The 24549-nt window shown below is 40.5% G+C and overlaps 1 protein-coding gene across 1 annotated transcript; it reads right to left on the reverse strand.

Moving 5' to 3' along the window:
* Window positions 1-5218: 5218 nt before the first annotated feature.
* Window positions 5219-22483, reverse strand: METAP2 (methionyl aminopeptidase 2). Its single transcript, XM_061351254.1, has 11 exons — window positions 22182-22483; window positions 21230-21331; window positions 17877-17942; window positions 17430-17532; window positions 12781-12942; window positions 10873-11054; window positions 10694-10788; window positions 10511-10607; window positions 9928-10031; window positions 7354-7469; window positions 5219-6013 (listed from the first exon to the last, which is right to left on the reverse strand). The coding sequence occupies exons 1-11, from the start codon at window positions 22363-22365 to the stop codon at window positions 5761-5763; spliced, it is 1464 nt and encodes a 487-aa protein (XP_061207238.1). The 5' UTR covers window positions 22366-22483; the 3' UTR covers window positions 5219-5760.
* Window positions 22484-24549: the final 2066 nt, after the last annotated feature.

Consider the following 24549-nt stretch of genomic DNA (forward strand, 5'->3'; position numbering starts at 1 on the left):
CCTCAGCCCTTCAGGGGAGTGGTTGGGTTGTTTCCCTGGATAGACAAGGGAAGCAGCACTGTGCTGTCATCAGTACATATCAAGTTCATTTGGAAAGATTGCACACAGTAGGTGACAGTGGAAGGGGCCTCTGGAGATAGCAGAGGACAATTCTGCTTAAAACAGGGTCAGCCAGAACAGGTTTCTCAGGGCTGTGGGCAGTCAGGTCTCCAGTAGCACCAAGGGTGGGGACACCACAACCTCTGCTGACAGCCTGTGTCACTGCTAGACCATCCTCACAGTAAAACCGGTTTCTTCTCCCTGAGTGGAACCTCCTGTGTTTCAGTTTGTGCCAGTTTCCTCTTGTCCTGACACTGGGCACCTGGCTCAGTCTTCTTTACTCTTCCCATCAGGTGTATAAATACAAGGTTAAAATCTGCCCTGAACTTCCCCTCTCCAGGCTGAACACTACCACTTCGCTCAGCCTCGCCTCGCAGGTCAGGTGCTCCGGGCCTCTTCATCATCTTCTAGCCCTTTGGTTACCTCACCCCAGCAAGCCTGTCTCACCAGGGCCGAGGACAGGGAAGGGCTCACCTCCCTTGATCTAGGATACTCTGCCCAATGCAATGTTGCTGGCTCATGGCGAGGTTGTCCCCCAGGCTCTGCTATGGGGATCTGCTTCCCAGCCTGTGCTAGTGCCCGGGGTTATTCCTGCTCAGGCGCAGGATGTGGAGCTTCCCGTTGTTGAGCTGCATGAGATTCCTGGTGGCCCATTTCCCAGCCTGTCCTGCTCCCTTGGGTGGCAGCAAGAGGCAGTGGTGAATCAGACACAATCATACACAAACAGGTAAGTGCATTCAGACAGCACGCAGTGGCATTGTGTGTCTTCACTTTTATCTAATGGGCAATAAGGCTTCTATGCAGCTCTTTCCACAGTCTAAGCGATTCAGAGATTTGGCCTTACTGAGAAAAGAAAAACAGTAATTTCAAAAGCTGGAGCAGCATACATCTACTGCTCAAAAACAACTGGGCAAAAGGCTTATTCTTAACTGCTGACCAGCCTATGCAGTTTTGGGGGTTTTTGAGCACTGTACCTTTGTAAAAGAAAAGTCAGCACCAGTATAAAAGAGAAGCAAAGCTAAAATCTAGATGGCATTCAACCTCGGTTCTAAGAGTTGGGTGGCTGTCATAACACAGGTATCTAATTATTTTTTCTTTTACTTTAAAAGTTACTCAAAACATTCCAAATTATGAAACCAGAACTGCCTCTGAATCCTTGCAGGAAAAAACCCATTCTCTATATAATTCATATAAAACAACATCCTGCTTTAGAGCCTGCTATGGTTTTCTCAAGATACATGGCCTTTCTCTCTAAACGCACCTTCATAAGCCATTTGGCAAACGCATTATTTTGTGAGTGACTTCAGAAAATACACTGCCTGCCTTTGTTTATGGACAGCTGGTTGATGTTCCAATTTGTTGGCGCTTGACATTCCATGGAAGTGCAAAATCCCAGCAAATGATTAACTATAAAAAGCCTAACACCTGTCTTCCTTCCTATATAAAATAAATATATATATATTAAATAAGTGGGACCTGGCAAAGTTCCTTTTCTCCAAAGAGCACCTGTAAAAATGAAGTGAAATGAACATCACATCATGAAGTTTCCATGATTCCACCTTTACTCTGGTGCTGGTGTTATATAATATGGATATTCCTTTGATATACTGAAGGCAACATGACACAATGAAGCTGGAGGAAACAGCAGTTCTCACTGTAACAGTAACTTTACTTCCTTCCCTAGATCCCCTGTTTCCACCTTTGAGGAGTTACAGCTACTCACCTTTAAAATACCTGCTCCCTTGCAAGCCAGGTGGCTGGCAGCAGCTTTGATGTAGCCCAGTGCTAGAAGCGGTTCATTATTTCAAGAGTCTGAAATGTTTCAGTGTGAAGAAGAGCGTGACCCATGGAATACATCTTACAGGTGCTACCTAGTGCCAAGTTTATTTCAATTTTTAATACAATCTGCCACTAGAAAGTGAGAACCCTGATCTTACTTGTAAGGTGGGAGGGACTTTTTACAAGGGCATGTAGCAATAGGACAAGGCAGAATGGTTAAACTGAAAGAGGGTAGGTTTAGATTAGATATTCTTCACTGTGAGGGTGGTGAGGCACTGAACAGGCTGCCCAGAGAAGCTGTGGCTGCCCCATCCCTGGCAGTGTTCAAGGCCAGGTTGGATGGGGCTTGGAGCAGCCTGGTCTAAGCAGATGTCCCTGCCCATGGCAGGGGGGCTGGAAGTAGATGATCTTTAAGGCCCTTTCTAACACAAACCATTCTGACATACTGAATTTTAAGCCAAAATGTGAGGCACATGGCTCCAAGCAAACCTACCATCAACACACAAGCAGAGAAGTAATTTTTATATATAGGAGACTTAATGATTCTGAATATTAATACCTCTTCAGTTCAAGTAAAATCAGTAGAATCTGGCCTTTAGATGGAAGGCTCCTGCAGTCTGAACAGATTTGTTTTCTATGAAGTACTCAAGCTGCAGGAGTGTTGAGAGACAAAGACAACCAAACTCCCACCTCATGGGTGCTGTTTGCACCCACCAGCCCCATTTTCCCTGTTCCATACTGTAAGAGCCATGTGACATGGGCCACAACAAGGAGCGATGCCAGGCCCAGCTCAACCGAAGGGCACACTGCCAAGAAAAAGCACCAGGGCAGCTCCAGTGCTCACCCTCTGCAGCAGGCAGCTGCTTTTTTGTCAACAGCTGGAGGCTGTCCCCTAAACACTAACTAATACAAAGTCACATCCACTTGGCTTGCTTTCTGGCCCCAACCTGCTTTTATCACACAGGTGGAGGATGGCAGGCTCAAAACTTTTCAACCATTGGTGAAGACTACTTCAAGCTGGCAGTGCCTGCTGCTTGCACAGCGTGCATGAAGGACTGCTGACCAATGTAACACAGGACAACTGAACTTTGCTATTTACAAACATAAACACAAGGCTCCACGAAATGAAGACTTACTCAGGTTGAAGACCTAAGCAGGTGATCAAAAAGCACAAAAAACCCAACCCAAATAACACAAGAGAAGCAGAGTGTCTAATCTAAAATTAGTCTCCTGGTTAGGAAAATCTTTGGCCATACCTTCATTTAAAGGACAGATCACACAAGGTCAAGCTGTCCATTCTCTGTTCTCAAATGATATGCATCTCTCAAGGTCTGCATGAAGAAAAAACCCTGCAAAGTCAGTTCTGAGCTCTCTGGCACCTGTAATAAACATACTTTACAAAACTTACCATTTCTGGTGCTGCACATAGTCAAGGAACAAGGTATCTCCAACTTCTGGGTATCTGAAGATGACAGATTTTAACATCTGGATCAGAAGTCTCTGACAAACTGGATTTTTTATTCTTTCAATGCAAAGGCAGACATAGGGCTTGCCTTCCATGCTAACAGGCGTAGGGGCAGGACAGTCAGCAAACAGCACAGGAAGCTGTATCCAAACAAATCCAATTGAATCTAATGACAACAAATAAACATCATGTTCTGCGAGGATTTTTCTGAGGCATTTCCTCTGCAACTTGTTATGTGTGATTATCAGCTTCCACCGGGAATTAGCAAACAGCCAGTAAGAAGCTAAAATAGTACATAGTCCAAAGCAGCTCTGCCAGCCTGGATCCTCCCATTATGTTCAGGTAAATGACAAAGGAAAATAAACTCCTGATCTGTAATACTGATAGCTCTTGAAGTAACCTATCAGTGAAGATTAAAAAGCCTTAAGCTGTAGGAACAGCATCAAGTACTGCTGAGCTGCTAGATGACCATCTCTTTAGAGAGAAAAGCCTGAAATTAGCAGATGAGGAGCTAAGAACTGAAGCAGGTTTGTGTTACTTGTCTCTAGCAGAACTTGTCATAACCAGGCTTGTTACAAAAACAAGCAATGAGTGGGAAGCCATCCGTTCTGCCACAATCTGCTCCAAGTCCAAAAGTGCACCAGAAGTACAGTTCTGTTTGCATCAATAAAAACAGCAGCAGCTGATGTACCCAGCAACTCTACACCACACATCCACTTCAAGTGCCAGTTTTCACTCTGCCATGTAGAAGTGTATACACCAACTACTGTTTGTTTGGAAGCCAAGACACACATGCCCACACAGCTGCATACATTACTGAAAATACATTGCTGGGATGCCAAGACTCCCAAACAGCAACAGAAATACACATTCCAGTATCTCATTTCAGCCATTTCTACAAGTTTAAGCAGTATCTGGTTTAAACAATACTTACAATCAGAGGAACAAAACCACCAGTGTCTCTTATTTTAAAACTGCAAGCAGTACATGACACTGCTTCCCTCTAAACTGTGGCTCACATACCTGGGTTTTAAATGACAAAAAGGCAGCTTTTATGCAAAGACAGAGAGGGCAAGAATTGACATTTCTAAATTAATATGAACTCCTCTATAAATAAACACAAGCTGTCACTATAGAGGAGCAGGTGAAGTGTCTCTGTTTCCTAAGCAGTTACATTTAAGGCACTGTTGCTGTCCTACTGAAGAAGCTGTCACTTTTGTTACTGATAACTATGTAAAATATTAACAGGTAAGTCATGAGGTAAATATACAGCAAAGGAAGACATACCGCAAACAGGCCCAAAGGGCCATGGGATTCAGTTTACCTTTAACAAATGAGATTTAACAGTCAGGTTCACTACAAGAGGAAGGCAGGTAATGAATGACCTTTAGCACCAAGAAAACATCAGATACTCCAGGTTAGTTTGCCTGTAGGGAACAACTTTTAACACTCCAAAATAATGTTTTCCTTGTCCCCACAACTTGTCCAGTTGAACATGAACTTTCAGGAGCTGGGAATCACATGAAGGAAAATTGCACTCCATGCAATAGGGCATATCAACAGCAAAGAATTAGTAGGGATAGAGACAAATACTCACGCTGACCAGCCCAAAAGTTGCTTGTTGCTGGTACCAGCAACAGAGGCCACCAAATACATTTTACATGTTCTAACACAGATGATGTCTAAACTGAACACTGGGCACTCAAAACCAGATTGTATCACCCATCTCTACTGATGTTGCCACATTCTGCTCAGCAAAGAGTTGACAGCTTCTTGCCCTGTATCCCAGCACTGACAAACTGTTTAAACAAGCACTGAAAGGCAGTTTCATCCTTAGGGTAAGACTGGTCCTGTATCAAGACAAGAAATGGCAAATCAAGTTTGTAAAATATTTAATAGAGCAGTTTCCCAGCAGACTCCTGACCAGAATCATAACCAGACTTCTAAAAAGTATATATATATTTTTTTTAGATCTGAAAATTTGTCTTTATTTTTTACAAAATGTATTCCAGGAAGTTTAAAAGGCAATATCGTAGAGGACTTGGGCGCAGAAATCAGATGTAGTCATTCAAAGCATTCAAGTAGGAATATGGTAATATAAATATCTGAAAAGCATCTTTTCTCATAAATGTTCAAAACAAAAATGTATAACTCATTCCAAACTAAAAACTGAACCTTATAGCACGTTTCCCTGAACAGAAAAAATAAGTAACTTTTGAAATATTTCTAAAGGCCTGAAAGCTTTTTCCTTGGTTAGTTACATTAGAAGACTTGCCTTTGATTAAATTCCTTCCTTTCCAAATACGGAAAGTATTACATCAGTCCACTGTTAAAACAGACAATATGTTGCAAATTAATTCTGGTATAGTATGTTCCAACAAAGCCTAGAGTATAAAGGTGCTGAGGTGGCTTTGAGGTTAGTAGTCATCTCCTCTGCTGACAACCTCCTTGCACGTTGGGCGCAGCAGTATAGTATGCTCAAACTGTGCTGTGTACGAGCCTTTGATGTCGCATAGGGGAGGATATGGATCCACTATTCCCAAGTCACACAGGTTCTTCAACGCCATTAGGTATTTACTCTCCCCCAGACGGTCAAGCCATCTGCGGCAGAAGGCAAGAGTACCAAAGTTTTCATTGATAACGTTTAGCAAGTGTTTTGCTCTTGGAAGCCTGAAAAAGAGAGAAGAACATGTTTGAGAAGGAAGAGCCATCACCAGTAAGCATTCTCTGCAGAAACAGAACACACCAATTAAAAAAAGGATTAGATTTCAAGGTATTTTAAGAATGCCCAGTCATGGGATATCTGTATACACCTATCAGGTATTCCCTTCACAAAAGAAGGTGCATTTTCCTCCTGAAAAAGATACCCTTCAAAACAAACCTGAATGCTGCCAAATGCCTTGGCCATCCATTACAAAAAGGGGGAGGTAAATGTGAACATATCTGCATCTACCTACACAAGCAAAACTAAATGCAGTGACAGGAATTATTCTCTTAAATAATAAAAGGCCTATTAATTCCATAAAGAAAACCAGAATTCTTCCTGATACAGAGCACTTAATCTGAACTGATTTAGGCATAAGCCTGTGATTGAGAACACTGACAGTTTACTGCTGAAGTCAAATACTCACTAAGCTTTTTATTTCTGCTTCTTGCAATATACAATAATAAAGATTAGCGATTTAGACATCTGCTAAGAAGTAAACTTATTTCCAAACATAAGCAGCAACGCACTAAACCAAGAATTTAAAACCTACCAAAAAAAAAAATCCTTATGAACAAAACAGGTGACATGAATAGCCTGACATATTCTGGGACCAGCACTAAGACAAAAGGTTGTGGCACACAACCATGATACAGATGTTGATTTAAAAATCTATACATTTAATATATAGACTAATATACAAACATTACCTATATATTATTCTTCATAAAAATTACCAGTGATGAGAAGATTGTTAAAAAATAATCTACATTTCTGAAGGCATAATCTATTTTCTCAATTTCCAGATTCTCTGTAAATCTGTGACAATATGGAATTATTCCAATGAGAGCACAAAGGGGCCCACAAGGATGCCAGAGAAGGACTTCTCATCAAGGACTGTAGTGATAGGACAAGGGGTAATGGGTTCAAACTTAAACAGGGGAAGTTCAGGTTAGATGTAAGGAAGAAGTTCTTTACTGTGAGGGTGGTGAGGCACTGGAAGAGGCTGCCTGAAGTGGTAAATCCTTCATCCCTGGCAGTGTTCAAGGCCAGGCTGGAGAGAACCTTGAATAACATGGTCTAGTATGAAGCATCCATGCCCATGGCAGCAGAGCTGGAACTAGATGATCTTAAGGTCCTTTACAACCCAAACCATTCTATGATTCTGTATTTCATAACAAGAACATTGCTAACACCACCCTTTGAATCCTGACAGCCTTATTAATCAGTGAAGAACCTGCATTGTATCAAATTTGACCCCTAAGGGAGTGGTTACTCTAGTAGAATGTAGCAAAAAAAATCCAACCTTATTGGCACATGCCCAACATCAAAGTTCTTCATATAATGAGAACACTCCATATCATCATGAACAACGCCTTTTCCTGTGCTACCAAAGGTTTCTATAGCATATACTTCACCTTCCTAGGAGAGAAAAAAAACAACAACAGGTAACACGTTGCAATACGAAAACAAGTAACATTGGGCCACTCTGATACAACAATATCAGTATAACACCTTCTGAATACAGGTCACTGAATATGAACAGATTCAATCACCAAACCAATATAGAGAAAAATTCAATATGGAAATCTCACACAGTGAGGTTGCAGACATCTCCAAATCTCAGCTGTTTATGTTCGTATCACTTTATCCATTTCAAGACATACGTATAATCGCATTTCTAGTCACTTAGCCTTCTTAAAGGCACTGCAGTTAAAACATCGTCAAACACAATACATCTAACATAGCCAGGAAACTACAGTCTGCTGCAAAGTATTTGCTAACTGGAGGTAATTTTCCTCCACTATTCAGGTAGAAGTCCTAGGAAAAGTACAGTTTAGTCACAGCAAATAGATGTTGATTACAGGGACTTACGGCACTGAAGAACTTTCTGCCCAATTTCTGCAAGAATTTTCTGGTTACAGCTGCTAGCATAAACCCTTAACCTGCTCACTTCCACTCCACAAGATTAATTTCTCCAAAAAATGAAGGTGAGTGTATCTACAAGGGCATTATCAAGATTCTAGCCAAGATCATGCCAAAAAACCGTTATATAAACTCATTTCTGCCAAGTGCATTCCCATATCCTTAATGGCAGGACTGTGAGAAGGACTTAGAGCATAAAACATTAACAGGCAGCAGGAGGTGGATTTTTCAGTTTATTAAGCTACTTTGAAAGTCACAACCCAAAAAGAAGCCATGTGAAAAGCAGTAATGCTGGCTTCAAATTCAAGAAAAACTCCTAAAGATTTCCCTGAATATTCAACCGACTTAATTTAAAAAAGACATAATGCAAAGCCACAAACCCCACACACACAATGCCACAAAAGAAATAAAAATTGCACTTTACACCCACTTTTTCAGAATAAGAATCAGAGACTGTACTTCTCTCAGTCACAAAACACTCAGTTTGATACTATAATTAGCACAGCACAGTAAGAGCTTGGCTATGCTCCACGTTCTTCACTGGCAAACCTCAATGTCTTTAATGATGCAGGACTGTGTCCCAAGTAACCTACAGAAGTTGAAGGAACTAAAAAAGTTCTTCTCCCCAGTGTCTTGATATTCAATTAAAACAAAATCAAAGCTCTGAAATCTTTAAATATGATTTGCTTAGAGAACACAACTTTTGTACTAGTATACTGATGATGGATGATATGTACAAGACCTAACCATTCACTAAGCTGAAACAAGAAGGGCACACAAGCTTTTTCTACCTTCCTTTTCCAATACTCCTTAATCCCACTGCACACTCCTATGGGTAAGAGGAGGATGAAAACTTTGTCTTTTTGCTCATGTCATTAGTGACAACAATTACGATACAAGCTCTGGGTGATGAGAGTGAGCCTACCTCAAAAAACAGTCCTGTCCAGATAACACCTACCCCTATTCAGCTCTTACAAGTCTAAGTTACTCTGATAGGCTTACAAGTGATCACTGCTTATCAGTGATCAGGCTCAGAAAGAAATTAAAAGCATCTTATCTCATTACCAATCTTTTAAATTGGCCTTCTTATCTTGTTAGAACACAAGCTTACAGCAAAATGGTGGCTAAATCTCACGTTACATATTTTAACACTACCTCTCTGACTGGCAGTTTGTCGCATCATGTACAGCGATTTCTCTTCCCCTGCTCCAAAATGCTATCCAACCACCTTCCACTTAGCCTCCCATGTTAACTACAAATATGCTTAATTATCTTGTATCTGCAAAAAAAACAAACACAACACTGCACTGGAAGCTTTTCAAGATAGATATTACATCTAACCGTACTTGCAAAAAGTCATCCAAAGCTACTACACTACAGAGATACTTCTCAAGAATTACCTGAGCTAGAGAAGATTGTTTTGGGTTTGAGGGGGGCAGGTGGTGGTGGTGTTTGGTTGTTGGGTTATTTTAATTACAGAGTGTACAAACAAGGAAAGTGTGAATGACTGGCAAGTTGAAACACCTTTCAGGAAAACTGTGCCCCTCAAGGCTACCCCAAAATCTAAGTTCCTGTCCTTTTCCCTGTTCCAAAGTGCAACATTCCAATGCTGCATTTAAGAAACGTATACACACTGAGAAATAAATATGCAAGAGTTTAAGCATCACTAAGGCCATTTTAATTTCAACGGTTTATTTGTTTGGTGGTTTGTTTTTTTAAATAGAAGACTTCCAATACTTCAGTTTTAGAAAGCTCTAGATACCAAAAGACACCAGGGCTAAATGGAGAAGTTACAGTAAGTGATCACTCCTCTAAAAGAACACTACAAAGTACAGCAAAGTTTTTCCTCCGCTACTATTATCCACTATGATCATGAACACTACACATTAGAGGAGTGCACAGGAAATATTCAGTGACAGCTGGGGAAATTTAAAGATTTAAGAACTTCATTTACCTCCATTCTTGTGGCTTCTCCTCCTTTCACAATGGGCACCGTTTTTCCAGCATGTATCCTATATGGCCCAATTGAGTGTCCATTCAAATTCCTAATTGGTTTCACTTTTGAAGAAAACATCGATATTACTGGCAATTTCCTAACAAATGCTTAAACTTTCAAGGCAATTCTGTTTGTTAGCCCATACTGAATGTACACCAGTGACTGCAGGGGAGCTAAACACAAAACTATCCAGGCATCTCGTACAAATTCCAGCCAAGATACAAGTTAGTCTTGTATGCTGTATCAAAACCTTGTTATTTAGGACTAGCAACTCCAACAGTAGCAAAAAATTTATTAATAAAACCAAACAGCAGGTATCAGATTATTTGTACATTTTAAAACAGTTGTTTAGCCGTCATTTTATTGTTGAATATAAAATACGTGGAAGGATAAGCCAAGAATATTTCAGAGGAATACTTAAAGCCAGCCAGAAACATGTATTTATGCAAGACACATACTCTACTTCTACAGAGGTCTTTCCAATTTGCACATATACACATACTGTAAGAACAACTATCCTTATATACAGGAAAGAATTTACCTTGGTATGTTTTGCCATCAATTTCAACCTCGTAAGACTCCATAACTTCTTGTATGGCCTCCCCCACATCACAGAGGCGTACATCTATTCCAGCACACTGAAAATGAAGTGCAAATACAAATATAAAATAAATGCAGAGTTTACTGTAAAAGACTTGGTAAATGACTTGCATAATGCTCATACCTTTATTCCAGTATTTGTGGCATCCTTTACAGCTTCTAATAGTCTGTCATATTTTGGATTGAATGTGACTGTAAAGGCACAGTCAATAATACGACCTGAAACAAGCAGAAGTTAATTAGCATCGCAGCCTTTGCTCTGAAGAATATTCTCACAGTTTTAATTCATAAATTAAAACTAACCACTAATATGTGTTCCAAAATCTATTTTGCAAATATCATCATACTGCAGGACTGTCGGGTCGCCAGCATTGGGAGTGTAGTGGGCAGCGCAATTATTCAGAGAGCAGCCAGTAGGAAATGCAAGCCCTGCATTTAAACCATTTTCCTTTATCAGCTTACGTGAGCAGTCTTCTAGTTTTTCACTAAAAGGCAGGAGAGGGAGAAGGAAAAAAAGGAACATAACAGTTGTCATTAATATTTCTTATGATGACATCACATAAATCAATGCAAGAACAAAACCTCAGAAAAATATGCAAGCGAATGTTTTAATGCGAAATCTTAAACTACTTGTATAGTAACTAAGAGGAGACCTAGACTTTAAGAGATAAATACAACACAGCAATCTTCAGTTCTTTGTGCTGTTTCTTCTACCCCTTCTTGAGCAAAACTAAGTACTTCACCAGTGTTTTTAATCTAAATTTAAACTATCCATCCTCTACAAGCTACATTTAACACATTCTTCCAGAGCAGCAGAGGTTATACAACTGAAGTTTAGGGAAATTAAATGGATTCCTTACAATTACAGGGATTTAAGGGAGGGGGAAAGGCAATAGTATACATCTCTCTCTATTAGAAAAAATTTCAATTAAAGGAGGACAGTAATTATTTTTGTTTTACATTTCTGTTTGTTTTTAATTCAAGTGATAACCATGATAAAATAAAACCCTATGAGATTAGGTTTTGCTCTTGATTTTTGTCTACTCTCAAGCTGTTAGCTATTGGCAAGCTACAGATCCATGCCCACTGGTGCGCACTCCCATAGTGGCAGTGAATGCTGTAAACTGCAGCTCACATCAGCGCACCACACTCTGGTTTTATTTAAAAAAGCTGCTCACTTAGAGCAATCTGGGATAAGAAGAGAATGTATTTTAATAGGCAAACCTCCATAGCCTAAGGTACTTTACAAAGCAAAGTCATGTTTTGAGAAAATTATTGCTTATAACTGTAACAGTCAAACTGTGTAATTCAGTATGACAGGTTTGTTTCAGCTAGACTAGTGATTATTAAGGCAGCTGTCTTTCTTCCGCTTTCCCTGATGGTATATTACTTTTTTCCATTATCCTCACAGTTACCTTGGGAATCAGCTGTGTTACGACCCTAACTCTAGTTTGCACAGGCCTCAGTCATATCAGGCTGAAAGCACCTGATTTTGGAAGCTAAACTCTCCTGACCAGTGCAGTACTTGAACAGTAGACATTTATTCTAGACAAACCAAAGGATGTAAAAGAATAGTTGGAAGAATCAAGAGAAACAGCCCAGGTTAATTATTTATTTAAGCTTTACCTTAACTCATGTTATTTTAATCCATTTGCTCAGCTATTTCTCATCAACTGAGGATAACACAAAGAAACACTGCACTTCTCCAGAAACATCAGTTAGTGAAGACTAAATATAGACAGAATCTTCCTGTCCCAGACAGCGTACACAGCCATACCATTTTTATGCCTCTTTGCCCACCCCTAGGGATAGACTGTACCTGCATCACTCATCCACAGAGCACTGTCCTGACAATTCTGGCAAGAGCCAGGATGTTTACTAGTGCTATTGCTACTTCTCTAAGCATTGCAGAGTGTGCAAGAGTAGCCAAGGCACTGAGCATCACAGATCAAGCATATGCTCAAAGTAAGTGAGCATAACTGAAAGCTTAGTTTGAAATTCAGTATGATCCCAGGCCCTGTAAAGCAGAGAATATGTTAAAAGAGGGAACTTTAAGGAAATTACTGGTGATACTGTTTGGGTGTTTCAGACAGGAATATCCAACACTTGTGACACAATGAATTAAGCACACAAAATTGACACCAAACTCCTCCCCCTCTGGAAATGAAGAAAAATCTACAGCAGAGGTCTTGAGAAGATCTGTGTCCTCACCAGATTTCTATCATTGTCATCCCAGGTTTTATCCAGCTCATAACATATTTCCTCACTTGTCTGTGTGCCTCCGCAGCCTCCCGAAAATCATTCCAGATTTCCTCGCTGGCTTGGTCTAGAGCTTTCTTTTCTTCACTAGTTATTCTCCAAGCAGCAGTTCGCCTTCAAAATAAAAGTGTGTCATGAAAAGTTACTATAATCACAGTAGACATTACAACTTCTGTCTAAAGCCTGCAGCGTTTATTAACCAGTCAGGTCTACATCCCCCTGAGCAACAGAAAAGATCCTTATTTGGAAAACTTTCAGAATAAGGGAAGCCTGTAAAAGAAGGGAAAAAATAATCTACCACAGACTGAGACCTGTGAAAAACACTGCAGAAATATAAAAATTAATCATGTACACATAGAAATTAAACTCGATTAGACCATGAACTATATTATTCCCTTTATGTTTTCAAAAGTCTTACCTCCCAACCCTTCCAAAAGCCCAGAGAAGCAGCGTACTTTTCAGTGCCTGCAATGCTACCTTGAGTTTAGCAAAGCAAATGACTGCAACATACTCTGCTCAACATACGTTTTTGCACAGCCTTACCCATACAGACAGTGCTCCTCCTGTATTGAGAAGAATCTCAGCACTGCGGAGTAGCTGCTTGGCCCAGAAATTGTCACTGACACGAGACACAAGAAGCTCCTTTACAATTTAAGAGCTTGCAGTTCTAGTATTACTTTGACTCATCCCCAGAATATATAAGTAATAACAACTAACTCAGTGGATAGTAACTATGACATGCCAGGAAGTTACTTTCTAAATTTGCTGGATGGTGAATTAAGATTTGTTCCAGGACGGTATCACTCATTTTGGTTCCTTGGAAGATATAACACTGACTATAACACCAGTTTTGAGTATATTTTCTTTTTCTTATTACTGTGCAAGAAGCCATACAACTAAGGTTCCAAGAAAACAAAAAACTAATTCAAGCACTCCAGCAACTGTCAGAACTTAAGACTACTCTTAGAGATACCCTTTAAATGGTGAAGCTGAAGCCCCGTAACAATGGAAAAACCCCAACACTTAGCAACTCTAAGAACACGACATGCTCTGCAGGACAAATATTACTAAGAACAATAGATGGCTGTACATCCTGGCAAATGGATCACAAAAGAAAAGGGATGATAGACAAGATGGACCAAAGATGCTGAACTATGCTAAAGTCTGCACATTCAGAAATTTTCACCTTTACGTGAGCTGTTTCTAAGCAAACAACTGAGAATGCAGAGTTAAAGGTTTATTTTTTCAAATCCACAGGTGAGCCACTTACCTGTCTCATAGATACATAATTTGGCTCAACTCAAAAGTTTCCTTTACAGTCAAAACCAGGTATGAGTGAGCCAAGAGACTATGCCCTGCAATTCTGCTGCATTTTGAAGTATTTAAATAGAGGCCTGCAACCCTAAAGCAGAGCTGAAAAGACAAAGGAGGATAACAGCTATTCTATATTTTTTTTTCCTCAGGATGACCAGAGGAACCAAATATCTTGAGACCCCTTTGCTTGTTTCCCTTGAACTTCCTGCTTCTTTTTAGATAAAGTAACACCAGTGCAAAGGAGAAATCCCACGCTTACTTTCCTGAGCAGTTTTCTTGCTCCAGTAGAAAGCATCACACATGCTACTCTTACAATACGCCTTAACACTGGAAAATTCCACCAAAAAATAGCAGGTTACAACACCTGAGCATTTTCCTGCACTTGGAAACTGGATTACTGCCAGCACAGCAGTCATAGCACAAGAAGATGGAAAAGGTGTAGTGCAGAAAAACAGCAGGGGAAGAGACTCAAGGATCCTTTCAGACTGTTCTGGATTCTAGCAGGGAACACCCTCCAGTAACAAGAGCTGCTGACAGAGTCTGGGCAGCTGCTCTGCCATCAGTCACAGTCTTAAGCGCAAACTCCAGCAAACTGGCAGGAAGCCATCCTCACTCTATACTTATGTATTTCAGCATATAGTCACTCCATGCAAGACAACTGGGGGACAAAATAACCTCTACCCTTAAAAATACTGCATCAGACCCAAAGCAGCACCACTGCCACCCTGGCGCTCACGAAAGGAGGCGACAAGAACTCCTGCTGGGGCGTGAAAGAAAACAATTGAGATAAATGTCTGGCCAAACATCTTGTCCTTGCACAGGTGCAAGAGCTAACAAGCCTTCCCAAGGATACATTTTAACTAATATGCTGGCTACCACATACCAGCTTAAGAAGTTCATGTCTTCCTCCAAGCCATTTATACCCATCTTTTCAGTCCAGTCCACAGTCCCCAGTTTTCACTAAAACAAACCTTTTTAGGATTGTGCTGTAAATCAGATTTTAGTGATCAAACACAAGAATTCCAGAAAACAAATCCCCAGATTATTTCAGATATAAATCAGATAACAGCACATGGGCAGAAACAAGCAGGCAGGGACAAGAATTTCTTAATCCCACTTTAACAAAATTGGCATATCATAAAATATCGCCTATAGCTTCTCCACCCTTCTCATCATATCATCTCGAATTCAAGCGTCATCAATAAAAAATGCAAGCCTTCCAACAAAACCAAATAATTGAGATACAAAAATATCAAACCTGTTAGTCTCGTTTTTATAGAAGAATTGATTCTCTGCTATTTTCTGCCCTGAAAATGGAATTATACCCACTTCAAATTCAACTTCTTGCACAAAATACACAATTTTATGTTGATAACGGGCAATGTTAGAACGCATGTGACATCAAGAGTTAAGAATAGAAGTGCAGCTCTTTAAAAAAAAAAAAAAAAAAAAAAAAAAAGACAAAACCCTACTGACCTCAGCATACATAAGCAGCAGCACAAAACCACTTCACCGATATGTCAAATTAAACTATTATTCGGAATAGGAAGTATCCTGGCATTCAGATCAGCTACTAATTTAAGTAGCTACTTATGCTAGGAAATGCTAAAGTAGCATCATAAGATTTAAATATTTAAATTAGGAAGAAAACCAGGCATATATTTGCTTAAGCAAATTATATAAAGAAACTATTTTAGATTCCTTAGAGTATATTCTTCCATGCCAGAAAACTCTTTGCTCAGAAAAGATGTCCTGCTTAAGTCCCACTAGAAAAGGTGGATTGGTTGGTTGGTTGTTTCTAACCCTCCACCCCCCTCTTCTTTCAGTTTGTTTGTCTGTCTTCTTTCTTTTTTTTTTCTTTTCAAATGAATAGTAGCAAACGCAGAGGAAGGCATTTAAACTTCAATAGCTGGATACACAACAGAGGTAAAAATAAGTGTGTTATCTGTTAATAAACTATGCGCATGCTTAAAACGTGTATAATCTAATTTCCTGGATTGCTTAAATCACATCCCTGTGACCATGGCATATGCACACATGAACACTTAAGCCTTAATAAAGGAATCACTCCTGGATCAGCTTGTGAGGACTACCCTGTGAAAATCCTTCATTAGCATGCTAATACTGCACATACAAACAAAGCAGTCGTTTATAAATAAATACAAGCACATCTTGTGATCAAACTGAAGTAATTAAAAAAAAAGGCCACCTAAACCCCAAATTTTAATCTCATAAAGCTGAAACTGTGCTATCTGTGAATATCTGAATACAATTTAAAGGACCTATTAGACTCTTAACTATGCTGCTTACACTATGACAAACAGGCATTGACTTTCATCAACCAATAATGTCTTGAAGCAATTTGATTCTGGAAAAACATGACTGAAAACTAAACAATGCTTAGAAATGTAAATATTTATCTAGTCCCAATACTCCTTTTGGTTTATACTATGTTTTCAGAGTTTAGATTCAACATTTCCTGAGAAGTTTTAAGTAATACTTGGGTATTTTTAATTTAGATTTTCATGCAATTCAAGCTAATTCCATGTCCTGGTGTACTCCCTGCCAAGCATGACATTCCACAAATCTTCATGTTGGAATAAAAATCAGGAAACTCCGTCAAGCTGGTGTATCCCAATTCCTAACAAAGCATAAGGAAATAGTAGTACGTCATGAAAACATAAGGATGCAGATCTCTGATCCAGTAAATCACTAGAAGCTGTTGCTAGTTTACTAAAATTGCACATTATTCCCACATTAGTATGAATTGTAAAAAAAAAGTTTAGGTTATAGTAACTATAGATTCATACAAACAGAGAGAAGCGATGTGCAGAATGTACCACTTAGGCTTTTAAATTAAACTCAGCCTGAGATGGACATGTCTACCGAAATACTGATAAAAAGTTGACACCTACATGCCTCTAGAACTGCTGCATAACAGTGTCTCATCTCCGTAAATTTTAAACCTCTCAGTTCTAATTCAGACTATATTTTCCTTACAACCTGTCTATTGAAATCCTATTGGTCCCCTGGGTCTCATGGTCCCCTGCTTCACGGCAATTCTGTTCATACAGGCCATACCTTAATTAAAAGGATATGGAAGGGGGAACATTTCTGGCCTAAAGACTTCTATTCATTAAGCTCTTAAACAATCCAGTTAAAAAATTATTTAAAAAGAAAGGAAAAAAAGCACATAAGTCACTTTGTCCATTTAGTTGTACAGTAACACTTTCATAATTCAGCACATCCAGATGACAGCATTTATTTTTTAAGCTTAAAACACTCACCCATCTTGTGTTGATGGGTATTCACATTCTTCTCCCTTTGGGAATACGTTGCTGGGAAATAGATCACATATTGGAATAGAAGGTGGATCTGTCTGCACCTTAGCTGTTGAGTATAATTGAAGAAAGTTTTACATATGGTATAAGGAAAATACTAAGTACCTTTTTTCAACCATAAAAGTTAAAACCACACAAGTTATTTAAGATCCCCTTCCTAGAATTTGGGCTTCTATGAAGACAACATCATATCATGATACCCTTGTTTAACTTTTATTTGGCCAATGCTCAAGGTGGCATTCAGGCATTTGGGAAAGAAGAGAACTCAGCCAGACATAGCCTACAAACCCAAACTGTACCCCAGAATTTGTTTCAACTGCCAAGAACAGCACTTATACATGCTTATACCAAATATTCGAGCAGTCTGTCTTTATTTTTGTGTGTGATACCTACGTCCTTTCTTCTTTTTCTTCTTCTTCTTCTTTTTCCCTGTTGCTCCATCTCCTTCACCCTCTCCATCTACAGGAAAGAAATTGAACATAAAAGTAAACATAAAACAACCTTAGAGAACCAAAGAATTCTGAATGAAACACAAAACCATCTGGACTATTTGGAAACACCTTCACAGCAGAATTTAATGGAGTAAAAGACAACGGATAGCAGCTGCCACCAAGCCATTAGCGTTTTCAGTTCCTATACCAAACACAGACCTAAGAAAATACTTTCTAAAGCTGACGACTTAAACATACCACCAAATAGGAAAAAAAAAAAAAAAAAAGCAGCTCAGGGAAGAGTTTTCAGAAAGTCCTACTTCAAATTCTTTTCTTCTCAATTCAACAAGATGCCTGAGGTTGGAGGAGGGTGTGAGCGAGAACTGTCAGACAACAGCTAGCAAAAAGCTAGGAACTACTGCTTCAAACCCATCTTCTGATGCTTTAGCTATCTGGAAAGATAATGTATCTGGAAAGATAAAAAACCCAAACAAGTAAAGATGACAGCACTTAGGTCAGGGTAAGTTTTATCTGGAGATAACAGGGAAAGTCACAACCAGCACTGAGCAAAAACACTGCAGGTGGAAGGCACCAGCAGAAGCATTCACAGAACACAGCAAGAATCATCCACGCCATGTTACCATCACATTTGAGAGTTAACAATAACACTGTGGATTTCACATTTGGCTACATCTAATGCTTCATAAACAATGAAGTGTTTATCTAATGTGATACCATTTAACTAAACCTTCTGGACCTAAACACAATTTCATTTCAAAATGGATAAATATCAGTCATCTACATTTACAACACTCATTTTTATCTGAAGCAAAAAGTAATACTGAAAGAACTTTTTGAATCCCATCAATGCATTACCATTTAAAATGAATTTATACAGATACTTGTATTTCCTCATTTATATAAAACCAAAACCTAACCATAACACTGACCAGTTGTTCCAGTCACTAGATTTTAAGCCTCCCATGATGGTCAGTGTCATCTGTATTATTATGCCATGGTGAATGCTGTAACCCTGCAGTTGGGGCAAATTTCAGTAATGTCTCACCACTGCCCCAGCACAGCTCATTTTGACATTAAGTATCTTTATTTAAATCACTGTAAAAAAATTAAAAAAAAATCTCAAGTATTTTGTAACTACAACATAGTCCAGCCTAACAGACTCTCCATCAATCCATATTCCACAGGCAGCCAAAAGTCCTTGGCAACGCATATAAAATTCTTTAAAATGTGGTAACTTTGCCACATTTCTCTTGACCTTCAACTGTGCTCAAACAATTCATCAAGAAATGAGTTAGAAGTGACTCCAGTTCATTCACCAAGTCGTATTTTGCCTTTTTTTTTTAACACTAGGCCTAAACACACACACACACACACACAAAGAGGTATAGCATTTCTTAAACATTGTTGCTGTTACTATTTGCTTATCATGGATTTTTCATACACCACTGCACATGTATCTGCCAATTGCAAGCCAACCTAGCCAGGCCTACACTTTCATGTCCTTGAAGACTGCTGCAGACTAACTGTGCTGCCAGAAACATAACTACTGCATCTTAGCAATACCCTGTTTGTCTTCAGGTTATTTAGCTGTTAATGAAAAAAATATGCACCAGAACAGCAATTTCAGATCTTTGCAAAACTGACGCCCAACCTTATGCCATTTTGATATAGCTGTTTAATAACATTTTTACCTGATATTAAGCTATCTATCAGCATGCTTTAACACTGCAATGGAAATCTGAAGAGTCCTTCCTAATCTCTCCCAGATTTCAAAAGGTATACACAGTCTCATCTCTGAAACCACTCAGTTATAGGCTTATCAAGGAAAAAAAAAGGGGGGGATGTGTGGAGGTGTAGGCATTTTATTGTCTTAATCTAATGCAGAACCATATCTCAAGCAAGACATCTGAAACTACACAATTAAGTTGGCAAGTGGTAAGAACCAATACAGGCAAGAATAGACAGTTGCATAAAAAAAACCCCAAAACACAACTTCCAGCAATTTTTACTTATCTGCAAAAATATCACTGTTTTTCTAAGAACATATCCAAGTCCAATGTGTGGAAAAAAAGCAAGATTTCAGCGACAGCACCACCTTTTTTTCTATACTTTCTAATACTGTAATGGTAATTGCTAATACTGTAAAAAAGTTAAAAGAGCACACGACTTGATCTGTGACTAACAATGTTATTTCTCCTGAGATGGAACTGTAACTATTCTAATAACTCTCAAGAATTCTTTTCATGGTATAAAATTTTCACTACCCTCCTCAATACCTGTTGCTCCATCTGCAGTGATGGCAAAGCACACATTGTATTAATTACATTTGAACTCCATAACCTGAAATATACCACAAAACAAATGAAGCATCAGAATATACTTCCAATGGAAAGTAACTCCATAAAACTGGATGCTATATATAAATCAACTCCACCACAATTTGGTTGGTTGGGTTTTTTTTTTGTTTTGTTTTTTTAATTCTACATCTCATTTACTAAATTCTGGAATTACTAGTTCCAGCAATAGTCAACTAAGAAGACTTCTTAGCAGAACAATAAGAAACACTTTAGGGTGCTCAGCCAACTTCAAATGCTAATTCACAAGAAGGAAACTAAATTACTAACAATAAATGTATTTTCTTAAGTGTCCATTCCTATTGAGGACCATCTATCAAAACAGTAAATACAGAATCTTAATCTGATATTCCTACAGAAAAGATGCATCCAGCCTGTACTGCAATACTGGGCACTTCCAAAGCACCTGCTTAGAATACCAGCTGCACAGAGAAAGCAACACACAAGGTGTATGCCTTACTTATGTATTAATCTCTCCCCAGTTCAGTTTTAATGAAAAATTAGGACTATGGATGAACAGGTTTTAAGTCACAGATTAAGATTCTAAGACCTTCTATTAACTGAAATGTTCCCTTAAAGTTTTCACTGTATATTTTGTTTCAAAGCCAAGAATAAGAGATGTAATTTGGCACATAAATTGATACTGACCATGGTAACCCCAGTGAAGGTGATTTATAGCTTACTTTAGCTTAAACTAAACATTTCCCTTCAGTAGGAAGATCCTTGAAAACAAGATTTAACAAAGCTTTTATACCTGCTATTTTTCAGGCATATGCATGTGTCACAGCTAAACTGCTGCTGAAACAGTGAAAAGTATATATAGTTGCATCTTGCCTCTCCCATGTGGGAAGAAACAAAAAAGGCATCTGTGAAAGGTTTAAGTAGAAGTCGAGGAAGAAGCTGAAACTGGAAATGTCAAGGGGAAAGATGTTACACTTGCCTTCATCATCATCATCTTTTTCTTTCTCCTCCAGTGCTTGCTTATCCAATTGTTTTGCTACGTCATCAAGAGCACCTTCCACTTCTTTATCTGTTTCTTGTCCTGTAAAATTGAAGTATGACTTACAGCAAAAGGATAGCTCCGTATTAGTAAACAACAGCCCCCAAAGCTTATAAAGTATTATGCTGCAGTCATCCTATAGAGACCTGAACATATGACGCTTTTTTTTTTTTTTTTCATTTTTAAAGCAGATCCAATGTCTAACATTGTAGTGCGTTACAATGACAGGTACTGTTACTGAAACTTGTGCATTACTCAGACATTACCCAGACACTTCCGATTACTTTTTTTCCTGCCTGGATAACAAACTCCTTCTGCCATCGCAGCCGCGTGCTCTTCTGAGATAATATGGGCGTGAAGTAGATAATTATAAAGGCACAGCACGATCATCACAAACTGCTAGCATGCTAAAACAAACCCAAACCGTAGTTCCTCTACACTAGTTGCCCAGACTTGCTCCAGCCCTCTCAAGAGAAGCAGGGAGGAGTACCGAGACTCCACCATGCGCGATGACTTTTACAGCAGCCGCCTTACGCCCTTCTCCCCCTCAGGGCATAGGAGGTGAGAAGGGGTTGCTTCTCCTGCGTGCACAGGAGCAGGGAGGACTTCCCTCACACCAGCTCCCCAGGTGCTGAACGGCAACAGCAACGGCTGCAGCATCCTCCCGGCCCCGCCAGCCCCCTCCTCGCCCAGGGATCCCCATCAGCCCACACAGCCGCCGCGGGCCGAGACAGCGGCGCCCATCACGCCACCCGTGCCCTGCACGGCAGGACATTCTGGCCACCTACAGCCACCCGCTGCCGCGTGCAAGGCCCCTTCTGCCGGCATGCAACCCCCTCAGGCCGCCCAACAGCCCTGTCAGCGGAGGGTCCCGGCGCGGCCCGGCCCCTACCCGCGGGGCCCGCTTTGCCCTTTTTCTTTTTCTTGCGCTTCTTCTTGGCACCATCCTCCGCGCCGAGCCCCGCCGCGCCGCCCTCAGCGCCGTCCTTGTCCTCAGGCTCCGGCGGCAGCTCGCCGTTGAGGTGCTGCTCCGCCTCGGCGGCGGCGGCAACGCTATCCTGCCCCACACCCGCCATGTCGCCGCAGCCGCGCCGCCTCCCACACACGGTGCGCTGCGCTGGAAGAGAGCGACCAAGAGAGCGGCAGAGCCAGCCCTCCGCTCTATGGTGGGCGCGGGGCACGCCGGGAAGGCTGGAGGCCTCCTCGCGCACCGCCCCTCAAGCGCGCAGGCGCGCCGGGTCCCGGTAGCCGGTGGAGGCTGTCCGCAGTTGTGGTACCGGGTGCTCCCGGGTGCTCCCGGTAGATCGCGGGCCTCACGCTGGCTGTTCGCGGATGCGGCCTCCGCCCCGGCTGTGGTCTCTGCTGTCTCCGCAGCCTGCCCCCGCGTCACTTGCCCGCCATCGGTGTTGTCAGCCTGTGTCCTAAGCCCAGTCGTGCGGTACTTTCTGTTTGTAGTCCCAAACGACACCCAGAGCTGTGACCACATGGCGTTTGGGGTGTGTGGGTTTTAGCTTGCGCCCTAGAGTGTGCAAGGACCTCCTCAGTCTCCTGCATATTGCAGCTGGCTAGAATCGGAGGTTCAAACTGCTTGGGTGACCCAAAACGCACCCACACGGCTGGGTTTCAGTTTGGAGAGAGTCAGTGGAGTAAGATGGCACGCTGGTAGCCATTGCAAAGGGAGGACTCAGAAATGCAGGCAGAGGCTTGCTCTTTCTTCATCAGCAAGTATATTCTTCCAGCAGGAACAGCTGCCATGAAATTCATGCACCATTTCAGATTTTACAGCTAGAGAACACTGAACAAATGAACAGTCACATGCTCATGGCAGGGGGGTTGGAACTGCATGATCTTTGACGTCCCTTCCAACCCAAACGATTCTGTGGTTCTGTGAGAGGTAACTTGCACAGAAGGAAAATAATATCAGGAAAAAAAAATGTATTCCAAGTCCCATGGAGCAAAAACCAAAGTATAATACATGGCAAATGGCTCTTCCTTGTCCCTTTTCCATCACTACCTAGAAAACCAAGGAGAAATACCACTATGGCTTATTAAATCAGCTTAATTCTTAAAGTTCCTCTACCAAGTTCACACTTTTCACAGGCCTTCTACGAGTATAATTGTGATGGCTAAAAATACTTTTTTTTCCCCTCCCCTTCCTTACTGGCATATTTTAACAACTCTTGCCTGAGATGTATTTATAGTATATAGTATAATATAGTGTCATGATAGTTTGTAATATACACCGGTTATAAATGGACCTTATTCTGCATAGCCATGTTTTAAAATGCTTCTGCAGCCAGGTCTTTGCTTGGGAAAGATGCTTTGTACCTTGGGTATGATGCCTTGTACCTCACTAAGGTACAAATTCTGCCCCCCCGGACAGTTCTGAGCAAGCACAAGACTTCAGAAGACTAAGCTCATGCTCTAGTACTGATCAAACAAACTCCATCGTGCTTTGTGCAAGTGTCACAGTGGTATGTTCTCCAGTGCTTCAGCTTCTAAGAACAATCAAACATGGAAACATCTAGCTGTGCCTTTCATGGTAGTGGGATGGGGGCTGGGAAGTTGACTCCTCTGGATTTTAAGGCATGGTCAGAGCAGTGAGACACGCCCCAGCAGTTGGGAATTGCAGTATTACCACTTATTCCTCCTTTAAACCATGGTTTTTATATGCTAGTGTCCATTAATGCTACTGGACCACCTGTAGGAGGGTCCTATTACTATGTGTAAAGCAGAATAAACTTTTCACAATAGAACAGGTGAGCCATTCAACTCTTCTGTGTTTCTGCTGTTCTGTTGCCCTTACTCCAGTCAGAATTGATGTCTGAAGCTGCTGAAGAGAGCCACAGAGAAATAGCTCTTCTCGTACTGAGAACAGATGACACAAAGGTTATGTGCATTAATGTTGCCTGAGACACTTTTTCTTTATTCCTTTCCATTCCAGTTTTGTAATTAGGTAGAAGAGGACTATAAAAATCTGTTCAGTTTGGATTTTTTCTGTGGTTGGCAGGGGCAGAGATGACAATACATCAGGGAGCATATTCCCTGAATTCTCCGTTTTGAGTTATCTTTGACCATTTTGTTGTACATTTATGGTAACTGGGCACTGTAATGGTCTAGAGAGTTATATAGCAGTGTTTCTAGTTATGTGTTTGATTTTAATCTGTTAGCCTCTCATATACCAGCCTATTCTTACCCCTCACTATATTTGATGCCTTTGACAGATTGAAGAAGAGAGCTACAAGCTCGTGTTCCTGGTC

This window comes from Neopsephotus bourkii, unplaced genomic scaffold (assembly GCF_033783945.1).
Source record: "Neopsephotus bourkii isolate Nb327-2 ecotype Australia unplaced genomic scaffold, CSIRO-AGI_Nbou_v1 NB_567, whole genome shotgun sequence".
In the NCBI taxonomy this organism is placed as follows: domain Eukaryota; kingdom Metazoa; phylum Chordata; class Aves; order Psittaciformes; family Psittacidae; genus Neopsephotus; species Neopsephotus bourkii.